This window comes from Cervus canadensis, chromosome 6 (assembly GCF_019320065.1).
Source record: "Cervus canadensis isolate Bull #8, Minnesota chromosome 6, ASM1932006v1, whole genome shotgun sequence".
NCBI lineage: Eukaryota > Metazoa > Chordata > Mammalia > Artiodactyla > Cervidae > Cervus > Cervus canadensis.
In genome coordinates, this window is record NC_057391.1 from 67,965,120 (window position 1) to 67,984,093 (window position 18,974).

The window sequence follows — 18,974 nt, forward strand, 5'->3', positions numbered from 1 at the left end:
TTTGGTACATCTCCTGGCTAGCTCACACCTTAAAAAGCAAAGAAAACAAAACAAAAAACCCAGAGCAACGCTTGTTTTTCTATGCCTAATTTTTTATGATTTCATTATAGCGAATGACTTTTCAACACAAGAATCCTCTTGAAGGAAATTATCCAGCTCTGGATAAGATGTGTGTGGGGAAACTACACTTAATTGTTTTCAGAGAATCCAACAGCTCAGATTCCACTGTCTGGTCCTTGATACCCAATAGGGAAGTGAGCACACTAAGAAAGAAATGGTGACCTTTTGTTTTCCTCCATTCATCCATCCTTCCCCCATTCCCCCCACACACACCCCTGCTGTGCTTAGAAATAGGGAACACCTTGCTCAGTTTTATTAATCTGCAACTTATCGTCCAGAATGATTGGTTCTTTTGAGTCTTTAAAAGGCTTCCTTAAAGTGCAAATTCACCAGGTGGGGGGTTGGGCTCTTCATACCTTAAACTGTTACCCACCCACACCAGAATCCTCACTTAAGGTGCCTGAGAAGGTAGGACAATACCTGCAGGAAGGGCAGACCCATTAGGGTGCAAAGTAGATACAGGTGAAGAAGGTGGAAGAGTACAAAATCAGCCCAACCTCGCTTAGCTCTACACCTCTAAATAGTCCTAGCGGGTCACAGGCTGTTGACTCAATATCAATTATCTTATCTTACAGTCATAGCCCTTGGCAGGTCACAGCGTACTCTCACTCTGTAAATGATTTGGTCTTAACCTGTGGGGTTGGAGGGGAGGGAGTGCGTTTTATTAACCCTTTCTCTTTGCTTATAACTACATGGATCTCACATATAATGATATCCAAACACCCATTTCAGTGGAAAAAAAGAGAGGTGAGTTAATATTTCCCAAATCTAAAGGTTAATTTAATCCAGATTTTCTGAGGCCTAAACTCTACATTCCATTTCCTATTCTTCATAGACTCTAGACACATGCTCAGTTCAAATGCAATAATAGGAATATATCCACAGAGAGAATATTTTTAAAAGGTATATCTGTTTATTGGTATAAATAGTGTCTCTGGAAATCATTGCTATTTTGAAACATTGATCTAAAAACGCTTAGTGAGTGTATTTTTGCTAATGCCCCCACCTGTTTGTTAAACTTTAGTGAACGTGTGTCATCTGGAACTCAGGCTCTATTTGGAAGTGAAAAAAACTTTTGAGCAGTAAGAAAAATAATCACCATAAAGACCATCCACTAATGCTAGAAGATTCACAGAACCACTCTTAGGCCTTACCCCAAAATGTCTTGATTTATTTTTGTGCTATAAATAGTGGTAATGCTTTAACTAGTTAGGCAATAAAACTCCCTAGTCCAAGCAAGTGAAATGATTTAAAGGGATGGATGACTGTTAGAGTCACTATTCATTCAAAAAATAATTTTTGTTTGGATCATAGAAAAAACAAGGGAATTCCAGAAAAACATCTACTTCTGCTTCATCGACTATCGACTATGCTAAAGCCTTTGACTGTGTGGAAAATTCTTAAAGAGATGGGAATACCAGACTACCTTACCTACCTTCTGAGAAAACTGTATGTAGGTCAAGAAGCAACAATTAGAACCTTACATGGAACAACCGACTGGTTCAAAATTGGGAAAGAAGTATGACAAGGCTGGATATTGTAATCCTACTCATTTAACTTCTATGCAGAGTACATTATGCAAAATGCCAGGCTGGATGAAGCACAAGCTGGAGTCAAGATTGCTGGGAGAAATATCAATAACCTCACATATGCAGACGACACCATGCTAATGGCAGAAAGCAAGGAGGAACTAAAGAGCCTCTCGATGAAGGTGAAAGAGGAGAGTGAAAAAGTTGGCTTTAAAATCAACATTCAAAAAACTAAGATCATGGCATCCAGTCCCATCACTTCATGCAAAATAGATGGGGAAACAATGGAAACAGGGACAGACTTTATTTTCTTGGGCTCCAAAATCACTGCAGATAGTGACTGCAGCCATCAAATTAAAAGATGCTTGCTCCTTGGATGAAAAGCTATGACCAAGCCAGACAGTGCAGAGATATCATTTTGCAGACAAAGGTCCGTATAGTTAAAGCTGTGGTTTCTCCAGTAGTCATGTACGGATGTGAGAGTTGGACCATAAAGAAGGCTGAACACCAAAGAACTGATGCTTTTGAACTGTGGTGTTGGAGAAGACTTTAGAGAATCCCTTGGACTGCAAGGCCTGCAAGGACTGCCAGTCAATCCTAGAGGGAATCAACTCTGAATATTTATTGGAAGGACTGATGCTGAAGCTAAAGATTCAATACTTGGGCCATCTGAGGTAAAGAGCCGACTCATTGGGAAAGTCCCTGATGCTGGGAAAGATTGAAGGTGGGAAGAGAAAGGGAAGACAGAAGATGAGATGGTTGGATGGCATCACTGACTCAATGGACATGAGTTTGAGCAAACTCCAGGAGATAGTGAAGGACAGGGAAGCCTGGTGTGCTGCAGTCCATAGGGTTGCAAAGAGCCGGACATGACTGAGTGACTGAACAACTGTCTACTAAGTGCTACAGAAACAGAGATGAAAGTATTGACAGGCAAACATATAATTACAGTGACTTGATAACTGAAACTCCAGCACTTTGGCCACCTCATGCGAAGAGTTGACTCATTGGAAAAGACCCTGATGCTGGGAGGGATTGGGGGCAGGAGGAGAAGGGGACAACAGAGGATGAGATGGCTAGATGGCATCACCGACTCGATGGACATGAGTTTGAGTAAACTCTGGGAGTTGGTGATGGACAGAGAGGCCTGGCGCGCTGCGATTCATGGGGTCGCAAAGAGTCGGACACGACTGAGCGACTGAACTGAATTGATAACTGCCACATGAAAGGAAGTTATGAATTCTTGTCTGATCACAGAATCAGCCATGAACTATTCTGTTTATGACACTGAGACAGAGCTTCCTGGAGATTTCACAAATAGTCTGGGAGATCGGTTAGGTAAGAAAGAACCTGGTCCCTGTGGGGAACAGATTCATGTGACTTGGATCTTGGAAGCTTTGTATTGTAAGAGGCTTAAATGGTATTTCATTAGCAATAGAGAGCCATTGAAGGTTCTAAACTGGAATGTAAGGCTGGGATAAGTCTTGAATTCTGAAAGTTCTATCCAAATATAGTTGTAATGTAGCCTGGAATGAGGACCAGACACTGGATACCAAGCAGGAAGAAGCTGCAATAATTCAGTCAAGAAATGCTAAGTGCCTAAACTGTAGCAGTAACTCTAGACACAGAGGGGAAAGAACTGGTTCAAGAGATGGTAAAAGTGCAGACATGTGTTGATGTAGTGATCTGGTGGAGGAGGTGGGAAGAAAGGGACAGAAGACTCGAGAGTGAAACAGATTTTCTATCTGGCCAATGGATGAATTAGAAAGACAAGAGTGGGGAACAGGTTTACAGTGAAGATAATAGTTTAAATATTCATATATAGAGTCATAATGACTAGGACATTCTGAAAATATCTATTAGGGAACTGGATCTCCTAGCCTGGAGTTCAGGGCACAGGTTCAGGCTGGGACAATCACAGCAGGGAGCTGGCAGCTTTCCGTAAAAGCAGGAGGTAGTATAGACAGAAGGTTTACAGAGCACGAAATTCTAGAGACATTGTTTGACAAACTGCCATACGTGCTTCAAGAGCTCCTGACCTTTTTCCTGCCCAACAGCTTAGGACAGTATGACTTAGTTGCCTAATTCCTGCCCTCCTCTTGCCTCCCACAACATTCTCCAAAGAATAGGCAAGTGATACTATGAAGTGGAAGTCATGTTATGTCATTCCTTGCTTCTTAGAATCAAATCCAATTTGGCACAGACCAATAAAGCTCACTCTACCTGTGATCTGGTCCCTGCCTATCTCTTGACTGGATCTACTGTCACATGACCCACAGTGTGTAACAGTGTGATCCAGCCACGCGCTTCCCCTGAGGGAAGCACATTGTTGATTTCTGTGACAGGAATGCACTTTTCTAGGTCTTGTAGGTTGGCTTCCTCTCAAGGTTCACTCTCTTCTGCAGTGTTACTTCCTCAGAGACCTTCCTTGACCAATCTATGTTTCCACCTCTACCATTCTCAGTCCCCAAAACCCTGTTATTCACTTTATAGCATTGACCATTATCTGAATGTTGTTTATTTACTATCTACTGTATTGGAGATGGTGAGATACAAAGGTAAATGTCCACGTTTATTATTAAGGGAAACTGGAAAAGTGGGATTGAATCACATAGCTGAAGGTCTTGAATTCCCATTGAGGGGTTTTAATTGGCTAGCTTCCAAGCAGCTACAAAATATGTTTGAATTAACATACATTTTAATCAACTATATTCCAATATAAAAAATCATTTTGCCACTAAAAAAACTGAAGTAGATCAGTAATCTTGTCAAATGTTTTTAAAATGTTTGGTTAAGAAATTACGAAATATAATCACTCCATAATACTCTGATCCTACACTGTACTCAGAGACACTACAAACTTCAATTGGTTTAACTACATAGAAAACTTTTAAACAAATGAATGACGAGAATATTAAAAAACTCTAGAAATAATACCTGAAATTAATTTGATGACTTCAGTTTTGTAATAGAATTGTATGGTTGGTCCCAATCTACTTTATTATCTAGCTTCCTCTTCATTTCAGTGTGGGAGGCATACAACATCTAAATGTCATTAATTTTAAAATGAGAATCAAAGTGTACCAAGGCTGACTCTTCTACACACTCAGTAATGCAGTTCTGTCTAAAGTTTTAAGCCAACCACTGGTGGACCCAACTGTGGTATATAACCAGACGTTGGCTGATGGAAGTGTTTTAAAGATGGGGTTATACTGAGCCCTTTCAATAACGCTTGGGAATGGAAAGGTCCTTGAACATTTCAATTAACTTCATTAAACCTTAGAGGGTATCAGATTCAGATTTGGGACACCCAAATGAGTAAGACACATTTCTTGGCTTTAAGGAGGATGAACTCTAATCATTTAGCTCTGAATATGCAGCACAATTAAGTGAACTGGGTAATTTTGTATAAAGATCAACAGAGATTATTTTCCCAAAATGACTCCTCTTATCCTTATACTTTCGAGCCTATGAAATGTTTGTGGTTTTTGTTTTTTCTTTTCCTTACTCTTCTCTGCTTTCCCAGGGATAAACAACTTTTCAACATAACGTATGTATAAATATAAAGTTTATTTAGCATAGTGTTTAGAAAAATAAGTTCACATCATTTCAGAAAACAAATAAAACACTTAATTGTCCAGGCATAAGCCCCTATTACAGTACAACAGACACACTTTCGATCTCTTTGGTTGGGTAATTAAGCACAGAAATGTTCTGGGACATGCTCTGTGTGCCGTCACCTAACAGTGCAGTAAAGACTCCGTTACCCCACCCCATGATATACATTCTGTATAGATTTTCTCTTTGTGTAAGGCACAGTAAAACCATATTGAGTATATAACTGGTTGCCTCTAAACATACAGTACATGCAACAAAACAATAAAAATTTTTGAGAACCCTGAAAGCCAAAAGTCACATGCTATATAATTTTGATTAATAAAATGTAAGGTGGTAATAAGAAATTAACATGAAATGTATCAATTAGATACAAAATAACTGTTAGGCTCTATTATCTAAGTTCTAGGAAGACTTTTAAAATATCTTCTGTAAAATGTAATTCTTTTCCCCACAGCCTTCCTGAATTATTTATATTTTTATGACGAGATGATCTGTCGAAAAATTTTAAACAATGAAGAACTTCTGATTATATACTAACACACACTTGTCTAACATGTAGTCGAGCAGGCTGCAACACCTACCCAATAATCTAGCTTTGAACATGCAAGACGCAAGGGCATATACAGGGAGACTGAAGGTCTGTGTGCAATTTAACTATGAATTTTATCTATGGCTATAACATCTACTTGCCTTTCATAACACAAGAAAGGCAATGAAACGTGTACAATTCAGTCTTTTCATTACTATTGATACATGTGAGCTACAAAGCAGTACAACACAGGTGCTCTTGCTTGAACGAGGGACAAATGCATGTTCTCTTTATTAAACAATAGATTGTCCTTTATTGGATGCAACTAAGAGCTAAATGCCAAATTCTGACTGATAAGAGTGCATAGAGAGGCTCACATTGAAAATCCCACAGCCAGCAGCAGGGGTTGGGGTTTGAAGGAGAGTTGTTTACCCCTATTCTGATTCCTCTTTGGAGATCATTAGAGGGTCATTTGCAGCATCTTCAAGCATTGGTTTATGTAGGAGAGAAATTCTGCCAAGGGTTTTGAGTCTGGCCCTTAGCAATGCAAAAAATATTTGCAATTCTGTGCAGGGAGATCATGGGGTTTATCTTATTTCATTCACATATATATGGGCTTCATAACAACTGGCCCTTATTTTACTGAAAGAACAGAAAAGAACAATAAGTTCTTTATAATGTGCATTGATTCTTACCTGGTATATTGTATAGCTACCTGGAGTAATTGTAGGGGTATAATTATATCTTAGAGTATGAATAGGTTTCCTAGGTAAGTCTTAAGTTTTGTGCTATCTTTTTTCTTTCTTAAGGTAGAAAACAGGAAGAACTGTGAATAAAAGAGAGGCTTATTATATTTTTGGAAGACAATATAAAACTTTTCCAGTTATATATGTATAACATATATAACTTTTTAAACTTTCCCATCTTTCTTACTCGATGGGTATTTTAAAATTAAAATTAACAAACTCTTGATATTTGCAGCAATCAAGTGGAAAACATCATTTTTATGTAAACTACACTATAGAACCATGTAATTAATCTCAGTAACATGATCAGCCCACACCCAAAGAAACGAACAAGCTGTATTAGTGGTGGTGGAGTGGAAGAGAACTCTAAAATGCCTGACATTGTAAAACAAAACAAAAAACATGTCATTTCAGCAGTTTAGGAACATTCACTAATTCCATAAAAAAATGGGATCTAAATTCGTCATCAAAATGATGGAGGAGAAAAAAATATGATGGGGGAGGAATTCTTCAAAGGGCTCTTCATGTATGCCTGCAAGTTCCATTTGCAATAACAATAAAAGTGAAATTCTCTATGGCCCTTACTCAACATGCTGGACTGATGAGCATGCAGAGACTTAGAGTGGACCCTTTGTTCCGATCTTAAAGAAAGCAAGATGTGATGACATCTTCATGTTCCACAACTTTCGGTCATCTCTGAAGAGATCATTTCCTAACTTATCTTGCTTTACAGAGACCAGAGACTTTACTCACTACACAAATGTATTTGTATTATTACATTTTCTCTTCAGAGTCCTGATAAAAACTGTATAACCACAGCTCACAACATTATCAAACAAGCTTCTTACAGAAACCCCCAAAAGATTTAAAGAAGATGCGATAATATAGTGCAAACAGTCATACGTCATAATGTAACAACTGATTCAAAACAGTTTCAACAAGACATAATTCTGCTCATTAGAAGATACAAACTCTTTCCTTACTTTAAAATGGTTGTTTTCACAGCCTCCAGAACTGGTTTTGTGTGGTAGTCTGTAACCGTTACTTTAATTTTAATGAAATGTATCAACAATAATTAGTTGTTCAACCATTTGCATCATAAACATTAACTATAAGAGAAACTTAAGTTCTTCAGATTTAAAAGCAATTCAGTGAAAGTAACCCTGTTGGATAGTAGAAAAAAGTCATCAGTGCTTCTGTTGACACTTCTGTACCTTAATAAGAATAAAAAGGCCACAAGGTAAAAAGGCACGTAGAATTCTATAGGAAATATATTTAAATGAATCAGAGAGTTGCTAAATAAAGAACAAGAATGTGAAAAAAAGTACCAAAATTCCAATAATGGGAGTTAGATTTCCTGTTTCAGTTGTTACTAATATTGACCTTAATAGACTCCTGATAAAAATCATTACTTTTAAAATCCTACAAAAAGTAAAACTTTGTTGGAAATAACTATTGTTCACTTCCTGTTCAAACAATAAAAATAAATTAAACAGTACCAAAACATTTTTTTCAGTTCATAGTGTCTGAAGTATAAGAGAAACATATACAGCATAAATAAAATTCACTGTAATTACCCAAATCCTTATTGATAGGACTAACATATTTACACTCACACTGCAGATTGTTTCAGTTTTCTTAGTGGGGTTGCGAACTTTCTCAGCCACACTAAACTATTAGCAACCACATTTGGAATTGTATAGAGACAAAGCAAGACTTTCACAAAAATGCTGAAAAACAGAAATGCATATATTCAAAAATATATCCTTAGAATTGTATGAAGTACCACTTACTCTTCTTAACCTTACCAATGCCCATGGAGGAAAAGTAAACAAAAAGAACTGTATTGTTTCTAATGTTCTGTAGTGATATTTAATTTTCTACCTTAAGGGTATACATTTTTAATTTAAAAAACTATCAAGTTCCATTTGACCTTAGAATTAAGTCAACCAAATGATACACTCTGACTTCTTGATATATTTCATCTCTGATGTCTGTCTCCATCTATTGAAAAGAGAACCAAAAGGCTGCAGTAATGCAGTTCTACTCCTGCATATTTAACTGTGATCTTCATGCAGATCAATCCAAGGTCTCTTGAATGCATTTACTTGCAAAACTAATGTTTCCCTTTAAATGGGAAAACGCTTTGTGTCCTCAGGTCTTCCATGAAAAGATTTGCCTGCTGATGCCAGGGCGGGGGAAAGGAAATTAAGTTTACAAGTCTTGCATATCTTCATCCAACTGGACAGTCTGGAGCTTGGCAAGCTCTTTCTTGTCTGTTTCCAGGTCTTCACAGACAGTCTCCACCATGCCGTCTAGGACATACTTGGATTTGGAGTCCAGCATCATTAAGTTGCTTGCTGTTTTGCTCTCAGAATTTGTTAAGAAATTTTCTTTTATGTTAGCTACTGATTGCATAACTAAATGATGTTCTCTGACAAAATCCTGGTGTACTGTTGGGGAGGGGTGACCCACCTGGTCTTCACCTGGGGGAACTATTTCCCCAAGGGCAGCCTGGGACATGGGTACTGATAGTAGATCTTGACCAGAAATAAGGGAGCAGTTCTGAAGAGTTGCATAGTTAGCGTTGTTGACTGACGTCACAGTAGATTTGCTTGCCACAGGTGCAGACATTGGCTGGCTATCAGCAATGTCAGGGTTTAGCTCAGTGGGATTTAGTAGGGTTGGGGAAGTGAGGGAGAAGTTGTGAGTGGGGGATACATTAACTAATGAGGACGACAGTGGGTGGAGGCCACTTCCCGAGATACTTTCAGAAGATAGGTTTGTATTTACTTGTGCATTCTGATTGACAGGCATCAGCTGAGAAAACACCAGGCTCCTCTCCACGCCCTCCTGTTTAACAGATCCTAGAGTCTGGCCTGAATTAGGAACAGTGTATACCACTGCACTGGGACCAAGAGAGCTCAAGAAAACTTTTCCTTGCTGGACTGTGGCAGACTCACTTGTAAATGTGCTCCCATCTGAAGTGCTTGAATTTACTGAAATGTTACCTAAAAAAAAAAAAAAAAGGTACAGATTATCATTGACGGAACTGATAAGGAAAGAAAAAAGTTACTTTTTCACGCACATGATTTTTCTTGAGCACTTACAACTACAGATTTCCAGGCTCTGCTCCTGAGAGTCTGACTCAGTAAGTCCCAGAGCAGGTATATTTTTAACTCCTTGAGTAATTCTGGTGATGAAGCAGGAGCAAGAACTACTGGCTTAGAAATCAAATGTGAAAAAAATTTTTTTCCAAGTTCTAATTTCAGTTAAGTTTCTGGCTCAGTATTGCTAAGACTTGTTATCTCTGTTAGTTGAATAGCTAAGACTTGTTATCTCTGTTAGTTGAATAGTTATTGATAGCTCTGCCAGTTAGAACTAGAAAACAAATGCAAAAGAGAATGCCTTTGTTCACGACAAGCTCAGTAACTGACATAAAATATAAATGGAAATGTAGAAAATACCACATAAATGAGTTACCCTGGGGCTTAAAGTTAACCATATAAACCTGTACAGACAAGTTGCACTCTTTCACCAAACTAACCATAAAGTAATGTCAACAAAACATTCAGTAGATTTTTCTTTCTTTTTGTTGTACTAGTTCTGAATTTTCAGTATTGTAGTGATAGAATTAATGATAATAATGAAATGTGCTTTTAAAAATACAGATCCAATAGCATTAAAACTAAAGCTAATGCTTTTAAAAAGGGTTTCTATCTTTTGAGACTCTCATTATAATGTTCTGCGAGACCGGAAGTAGAAAAAAATGTAGGTAGAAAGCTGAAGACAATGCAGATGAATTAGACCCTTGCCTCCAACTCCCACCATCAGATTAAAAACCTTTTCCTCTGAGCCTTCACCTAGGTTTGGGGAAAAATGGCAATTATCTTGCCATTTAAGGAAAGGTGGGCCTAGGGGAGTTTTGTGACAGAATAATTCAAATGGGAAGTTTACCCTGATCTTGAATTAGGTGTGCAGTAGATACTCTTCATTATTTTGAGAAAATACTCCAATGTTAAAGTAAATATTATTTTGAGAAAACAGTTCAAAGTTAAAGGTAATTCACCTAAAACATTTCCCCTTTAAATTATTAGAATAATTGTGATTATGTTGCCACCTATATTGATAAATGTCATAAATATATGTATGTCTTCCTAACATTTTTAAGCACCCTAAATGCAAAGGAATGTCTTTAAACAAACAAAAAATGAAAATTTTATCTGAACTTAAGAAAAACATTTCTATGCATGTTTCAGCTCTTTTCTAACATAAATCTTTGTTTCAGGTCAGACAAATGAAAAAGGCTCTAAAATTCTTGTTGGGTACTAAATTGCAGCAAAAGACATCTGAAATAGATGCTTACTTTGTTGTGTGTTTGTGAAATTATTTGTCAGTGTATATGTGAACAAAGTGATTTGTTATTTTTGGATAGGACCATATATAACAAAATAGATGTGACATTTTCTCAAACTGCTATTGCATCTAAGTAAAATAATGTTTCTCAAAGTTTTTATATTATGAAATACATACATGAAGGGGAAAAGCAGATGTGATCTAAAGCTTGATATTTAAGTATAGTTGCAACTGAATTATAAGTTGAACAATAATTTCAAAATCAATTAAAAAATCCCAGCTGTGAAATGATCAACATACAAAGAATAATTTTATAGCGATGCTAAAATAAAAAAAAAGGGCTTATCTTCTTAGATTATAAAGTGAGTAAAATGTAGAAATTCTGCTTTTCTATGTAAATTTCAACTACAGAAAGATAATCTACCTTGTCTAGCCATTTGTAAGAAAGGCATGGTATCTATGAGAAAAGCTGACTCCCCAAGTACTTTACTGAGAACTGCAATACACAATTAGTCTAAGAGAATGTTGCTTCCTGGACACGTCTGGTTAAACTTATGTCTTCAACTCACCCAGACAAGTCTAAGGATTGACAGCTCTGTCATTTGATCTTAGCTATTTTAACTGAAAATGCTGTTCTTATTCATAATGAATGTCTCATTGTAAGAATTAACTATTAGCCTGTAATAATCTTCCATGGCAGCACTTCTTTAGATTATGTATGAGAAGTATTCCTGCCTTTCTCTTCCCCAATGTACACACCATGCTTTTTTGCTCAAATCTGTTGTCTTTAAAACGTTATCTACTATTTGGAAATTTCCTAAAGAGAGAAAAAGTGTTAGATCCATATTAAAGTATTATACAACTACGCACTTTGGCTTTCTCTGTGGTTTGACTATTTCTGTCCTGTGTTGGATAGTGACTTAGCTTCATCTTTTCTATAGCCTGGAACAATGAAGAAATAAACAGCATGCTGCAGGACTGTTGTGTGGTACTATACTACCATTTTACCTAAACAGAAACAAATGTGCAGAATGGAATTCACTGCACAACAATTTTTCCATTAATACCTCGAACAAACTGAAGTAGACCATAGTTGTAGAAAAAAAGAGATGTGAAAAAATTGATTTTTTTTTTAATAAAACCATTTTACAGGAAGCTGATCTTTAAGGCAAACAATTACTTATTTGATTTTTGTTTTGGTAAAAATTTGGACTTTCAAATTTGCTTCCACAAAGGCAAATATGCACCAGCACCTCCCTCTTCTGAAGTCAGAGGGTTCTTCAACCTCCATTCTAACCATTCCTGTTTTTATAGAAAAACAGGGACACAAAGCTCTCCAGATTTGCTTAAAGTCACTGAAGAACTGGCATGTCAGGCTCAGGTTCCCCAAATTTCATCTCAGTGCTTTCTTTAGGAGATGTCTTGGTAAAGCTAGAAACATAAAATAAGGCTTACAGTTGCCTTCATAAAGAAACCCACACATTTAAGAGGCTAGTATACATGCAGAGCAAGAAACAATCATATATTCCTCTGTTTTTTCCTTTTGGTCTGTTACATCTTATTTATAGGAGGAACATGAATCAAACACAAATGATCCAGTCTTTTTAGCTCGCTCTTCTAAAACACCTTTTGCTCAGATAAATGATGCTTAGGTGAAGTGTACACATTCTTACCAACTGCTTGGCTCATTTTGTGTTCTTAGCAATATTATTAATATTTAATCTTAAAATATCAAGCAATGGGTTACTGTGTAAGTACCGATTGACTTAGCATATTTCTATAATTGTAGAACTGGCAGGACTCACAGTGAACTGTATTTTTCCATTCAGTTGTTGGGAAAATAAAAGCCCACCCCCATGATACCAGGGAACCAAGCAAGCTGGATATTACATGGATGTTGTGAAGGCGGAGAAACAAATCAAGACTATTCTGCAGATGTAGCAGCCAGTAAGGTACCCGAAGACTAATAGCAATCTATAGCTCTCACCAAATGCGTCATTTACAGCAGCTGGCTAAAACATTGACTGATGCATTATGGTACCAAATAAGACTTTTACCTTGTGAAGCTGCCACTGAAACAGGAGGCAGCTGCAGTGGAGAGAATCCAATGCTCCCATTAAGGAACTGGCTGTTTGCTCCAGAATTGGGGATCTGGACGATGCCATACTGGTTAATTTGCACTGGTGTGGTAAAAGTCACCACAGAGCCTCCATCCTGGGAAGCCACTGTTTGAATACCTTCTCTTTTCACCTCAGCGCTGGGAATCAGCCCTGGGAACGACACGGGAGCACTGGGGCTATAGGAGGTGGTGGCTGCTGAGTTAGCTGAAGAGCTCTGGAGAACTTTGAATTCCTTCACATCCTGGGAGGTAGACCCCAGTATGTCAGTCATGGAGATACCATTGCTCATGATGTTTGATGCCATTTTTGGTGGGTTCAAAGACACTGTCTGTGTATTTCCCACACTTAATCCATTAAGGATAACTCCATTGGGTCCCTGAATGAAAGAATTACCATTAAGGAAGACAGGTGAAGTACTTGCAGGTACCAAACTTCCGTTCAATAAAACTCCAGAGGAGCTTAACGATATTTTAGCATTTCCAATTTGTTGCATATATACTGGCTCCAGGTGACTGGAAAGGCTGAGGTTGGTGACACCATCGGATGAACCCGAGAGCTGATGAGGAGACAAGTCTTCATGACCCTTGCTGGATTCATCTTCAGTGCTAGGATTGCCATCTGACTCACTGTACAGAGGAGGAAATCAAGACGTTCAGAAAGTCAGGGCCATGACAAGGTACATAGTGCCAACTGTTTGTAAAACCAGCCTTTAACCCCATTAAAGGCTGTGTTTAAGGAAAGCACAGCGGAAAATCTTTTAGTCTTGTTTTAGCTATGAGGCCTTTCTGCAGATTTTGACCAGGGCATCTAGAAGAGGAATTCTCCTCTCTCAATCACCTTTACTAATAATAAATTCAAAGAAAGTCCAGAGGTCTGAAAGATGTAAATTCAGCTAACAGGATTTACAGGAGAATTGTATACTTTTTTTTTGTAGCACTGAAATTATTTCTTACTGTTAAAAATGCTTCTACCTATACCATAGGAAAAAACTCATCAAAGGGGTGGTCATTCATCTTGCTTTAGGAACTCTTTCTCTTCCCCTCAAACCAATTCTGATTACGGTGGTTTTGGAGGTAAATGAAACTGTCAAAGGAGCAGGAGATGGGAAATACTGGCTTTTGTTTGCCAGTTAGTTAACGAGAGATCATATTCTCACCTGCTCCCAAACTTCTACTCCACCAGATTGACAACTGTTTCATTCAACAAAGTGGCTGTTTCAGAACTGTTATGTGCAGTCGCCTTTGAATCCAAAGGAAGCCATAAGGGCCTATTTAACGAACACCAGCCAGTGCCCTGGGGAGGTGGGAGGGAAAGGATGTGGGTCACTCAGTGGCCTTGTACCTATCAGACCCTTTCCCCAGTACCCTCAGTTCTGCTCCCTAGCAGACAAGACTGTGTTCCTCACCTCTCCGATTTGGGGGGAAATACCAAATCCGGGGAAAGGTTTCCCATTTGGTCTGAGTCTGGGCGGGGACAGGGGGGCGTAGGACAGAGGCCCTACGTTTGGAGCGCGGCGGGACTTGGCCCAGCAGAAGATCCGACATCCCTGCAGTGCCCAGCGGTCGGTTCGCTTTCATGCCTTGGGGAGGGGATTACTCGGGCTTTGGGCTGCGGGGCCAGGAGCGCAGAAAGCGCTTTGATTTACGAGCTGAGGCTGAGCCGCCGTCGCCGTCTGCGAGGGTGACTCACCGGGGGTGCGGGTGGGAGGTAGATCCGGAGAGGGGCCTCAACCGGGCAACTGGGCCGGGGGCGGGAGTGTGGAGTGGGGGGAGAAGCAGGCTGAGTGTGGCTGGGGAGACCTGGGGAACGCGCCGGGCCGGGCAGTGGAGGATGCAGGGCAGCTGGACTGCGCGCCGCTCCCACCCCCTAGACCTGGCCTGCAGATTCCGTAGGCGATGGGACCCGCTGCCTCAAGCAGGCGCGGGGGCAGGTGGCGTGGAGTTACCAAGGCGCCTCCTCCGGGTCGCCCCGAAAGTCTGCGGAGGGGTGCACGCAGGTCAGGGTGCACGCCGATCGCGGTGCGCGTTTTGTTTTGGTTACCGCCAGGCCGGGCTCGGACACCGAGCCTTCTTCCCTGCCTGGGGTGAGGAATGCCGGAGCCGTGGCTCTCGGCCCCGCGGGAGCGCAGGGCAGAAGCGGCCCACCACAGCGGGCTCTGGAATGCGCCGGGCGATCACCTTCTCCCGGCCGTGCCGGACTCCCCGGCTCCCAGATTCCTCCCTACAGCAGAGCCTACGAGCTGCTTTTGGATTCTTTCTCGCCTGTCCCTGCGGGGTTGGCGACACTTTCCTTTTAGGCGGCCTTCGCTTTACACTTCGTCCAACAATACAACACAGAGACACTCAGACTAGGTGTCTGACTCAGGAGGACGTACGGAAGAGGCGGAAAACCCGGTATTTTCTACCAGTTGGGAAAAAATAAATACCTGGCAGTCAAAAAGTTCAAACCCGCCAGGGTGGGCGCTCAAAGAAGGGCGCAGTGGATAGCGCCCCCACTTCTTTCCTGCCTCCCGCCCGGTGCCAACCTGCCCCTGCCCCCATCACCACGCCAGGAGGGAGACACGCAATTGTCCGGGGCCAAGGAAGCAGCCCCGCAGCTCCACCACCCCCGAGGCGCTGAAATCCGATCCGAAGGAGTTCAGAATCAGGTTTCAAAACACCGCAGAGCCGAGCCGCACCAACACCCCACAGTTGCCGCGGCCGCGAAGGGAACCAGCGAGGGCAGGGTGAATGATTAACTCTGTCACATAAAACCTCGACACCCCCAGACCCCCTTCTGCGGCGCCAGCCCTCTGCCCCCCCAACCCCGTTCTCCTCCTTCCAGAACGGCCACGGCCACCTCCAACACGGGCCCCAGCCAGCCGAACCCTGGGGGTCCGGGGAGCGCGCGCGCGCGCTGGGCTGGCGTGACCCCTCGGAGGCGCAGACCCGGCCCGGCTCTGGCAACCTCCGTGGGCCTCGGGCGGACACGAGAACTGCCGTTCCGGCGCCTACACACGCTCCTTCGCCCGGCCAGAACCGGGGAGAGAGTGGCAACTTCAAAGCCGGCGGGATGGGGGTGGGAAGCTGGGCAGCAGTGACCAGCCGAGGTGGGGGCGGGGACTGAGACCTAGGCGGGCGACCAGAAACTTCTGGGGGGGAGGTGGGGGAGGGTACGGAGCGAGGTTCCCCCGCCCCTCGCCACCGCGCCCCCCCCCTCCCGCCCCGCGCCCGGGGCCGGGGAGAGAGGTGGGGGGCGGGGAGAGGTGGGCAGCCGGACCAGGCTGGTGGGGAAGGTAAGCGCCATGTTTGCGAGCACTTGGAGGAAAAGAAAGCTGGGAAGGGGGTGGGGGAGAGGAAGGGGGAGGAGGAGGAAAGTTGGCGCTCACCTTTTGGACTGGGTCTCGGAGGGGTTCCGATCGCGCTGCCGGCGGTTCTTGAACCAGTTGCTGACCTGGGTGAGGGAGAGGCCGGTGATCTTGGCCAGGTGCCGCTTCTCGGCGGGCGAAGGGTAGCGATTCTGCTTGTAGAGCTCCTTGAGCGCGTTGCGCGACTTCTCCTTGAAACAATACACCGTCTCCTCGCCGTCCCAGATGGTGCGGGGCAGGGGGAATTTCCTGCGCAGCCGGTACTTGTCCACCGCGCCCAGCGGCCGGCCGCGGGCTCGCTCGGCCTCGGTGTAGCGCGCCTTGTACCAGAGCTGCTGCAGCAGCGGGTGGTTAGCCGACTCGAAGCTGTGGCTCTCGAGGATGCTGTAGAGCTCGGGGTAGATGCCCTGGTGGAAGGCCACCAGCGCCCGCGCCTTCAGCAGGCTCTCGTTGCCACGTAGCAGGTCGCTCTGGGGCAGGGACCACAGGAACCGGGCCAGGCGGTCCAGGTTGCCCCCCTGCTGCAGCGCCTCGCACACGCAGGCGACATGGTCGGGCGAGAAGGCCAGTGGGGTCTGCGCGGCGGCGGCGGCGGCCGCGGCGTGGTGGTGCCTGCCCAGAAGTTCCGAGTGGAGTTGTACCTGATCCACCGCCGCCCCGGCCGCCGCCGCCGCTGCAGCCACTGCCCCTTCCTCTCCGCTCACCCTGGCGGCGGCGGCCGCGGCGTCCCCCGGCTCCAGGGGGAAAGGGGCTGGAGCCGGGGGGCTCAGCCCCGCCGCCGCCGCCGCCGCGCCCCCCGCCACTTCTCGGGGCGCCTCCTGCCCCTCCGAGGCGCTTTCCATCCCATTCTCCTGCTTGATGTCCGCCGCACTTGCAATCTGCCCGGTGGGGGAGGAAGAGGACATTTTTTTGTTGTTGTTTATTTTCCTCCCTCCCTCACTCCCTCGCACTCTTTTCCTCTTTCTTTTCCCCTCTCTTACTCCTCCTTCTTCGTCTCCCTCCCCCCTCCCCCCCTCCGGAAAGCCCACTCCCTCCCTCCTGGTTTCGGCTGGATCTGGCCGATCAGGTTTCCCCCCGGCCACGCAGTCACCATTAAGATAGCAGCTAGAGCAAAGTAGTGTAAAAGGATAGCTGCTTTCTGCCGTTCCCCCAACGTGACTCCTCCGGTTGCTGCATACTATATGGCACTGGCGGCCGGGCCGGCTCGGCCGCGCCACCCCATTGGCTATTTCGCATTCAGAGGGAGGAGGAGACACAGTTTCTATCCCTGTCGATCACCCGCCTCCCACTCCACCCCTTGCCGTTCCCTCTCCCCTGACCCCCAGGCACCTATACCTGAAGGAAAACACCGACATTCTTTTCAGGCCCTGCTTCTGGGCGGGAACGTGCCTAACGTGGCCTGAAAACTGGACAGCAGACTCTTTGAAAGAGAGTCCCTACGATTCCAATGGGAATACTAATCGTGTGACCTCAAGGTCTGGATGCTAGATTCTTAACAAAGAGGCCACCCTCAGTGTCTAGATGACAAAATTTCAGAGGATTTAGAAGCTTCTCTGGTATCGCTACTGCTTTCACCCTCCTTTCCATTGTCTTTATTAAGGATTTTGTATTCAAAAGGGTCAAGAATAAAATGGCACTAGGGAATGCCCTATGGGGGAAGCGTTCACAGTAAATTAAAATTCCAAAGGGGGAGGGATGCTTGAAAACGGTGTAAATAGCCCACTGAGAACGCAAAAACAAGAAGCCTTCAAGAAAAAAAAATGTTTTTAACCTTAAGTCAGCTGGAGGGCTGGCAACCCAACTGAGCCGAACCTGATACAACTAAGTATGTAGAATGTTTTGCCATGTTTATCCTGGGTCAGCAGGGTAGAAGAGATCTAACTTTGTAGATTATAATAACAGTATGGAAATTTAAGCTTCTATATGAACCTTTTTTAATGGTAGTGTATGAATAGCTTTTTGGAGACGATCTTCCTGGTAGAAACCGATCTCTATGTGCAGGTGTCTTGGAGGAGATGAGTGCAGGATCAGCAGCCATTTCCACAATATAAACAGATGGGAGACTGCCCTCTGGTTTGAGGTGAAGTGCCTGAGGGTGTGGAGTCTGCTGCTCTTTGCAGCTATGCCTCCTTCCTTCATAGGTTGCATGAGGTTTTCACTGAAAAAAGAATGAACCCATCTCTCCTCTGATTACTGTGGGTCGCTTGGGTCTACCTGCTGGTAGCCTTTCGCCAAAATGTAACATTTTAATGACATCGTCCTAAGCTTTACTTCTAGGTGGCTTTGTTTTGTTTCTGCTTCCCAATTACCTGTAAGTGCTTATTTCAGCATATCTTAAAGCAACTGTTTAGGTCACCTGCTATGGTAATCAGATTGATAAGGTTTTCCTTTTTTGTGGACAGGCTGCATTTTTATTGCTGGTCAACAATCAAGTCATTTGACTTTGGGTTTAACTTGCTTTTGTACTAACCCTAATGAAGCCAGCACTGATATCTCTGGTAGATTCAAAATTTATAATTATACAGAAGACCACATGTTTCTATCCCATTGGAAATATCCAATTAGGCATTGAACTTCTGGACAATATCTGAGATTCATAACTTTCTTGAA

General features: G+C 43.0%; 1 protein-coding gene across 2 annotated transcripts; it reads right to left on the reverse strand.

The window, feature by feature from the left end:
* Positions 1-5,200: 5,200 nt before the first annotated feature.
* Positions 5,201-17,548, reverse strand: SIX4 (SIX homeobox 4). 2 transcript variants are annotated; one of them, XM_043472230.1, is made up of 4 exons: positions 17,455-17,548; positions 16,386-17,242; positions 12,956-13,644; positions 5,201-9,553 (listed from the first exon to the last, which is right to left on the reverse strand). In XM_043472230.1, exons 1-4 carry the CDS (start codon positions 17,455-17,457, stop codon positions 8,757-8,759), a joined length of 2,346 nt encoding a protein of 781 aa, XP_043328165.1. In that variant the 5' UTR covers positions 17,458-17,548; the 3' UTR covers positions 5,201-8,756. The 2 variants fall into 2 exon arrangements, with proteins under 2 accessions (XP_043328165.1, XP_043328164.1); XM_043472229.1 differs by lacking the exon at positions 17,455-17,548 and having other exon boundaries at positions 16,386-17,377.
* Between the last annotated feature and the right edge of the window lie 1,426 nt (positions 17,549-18,974).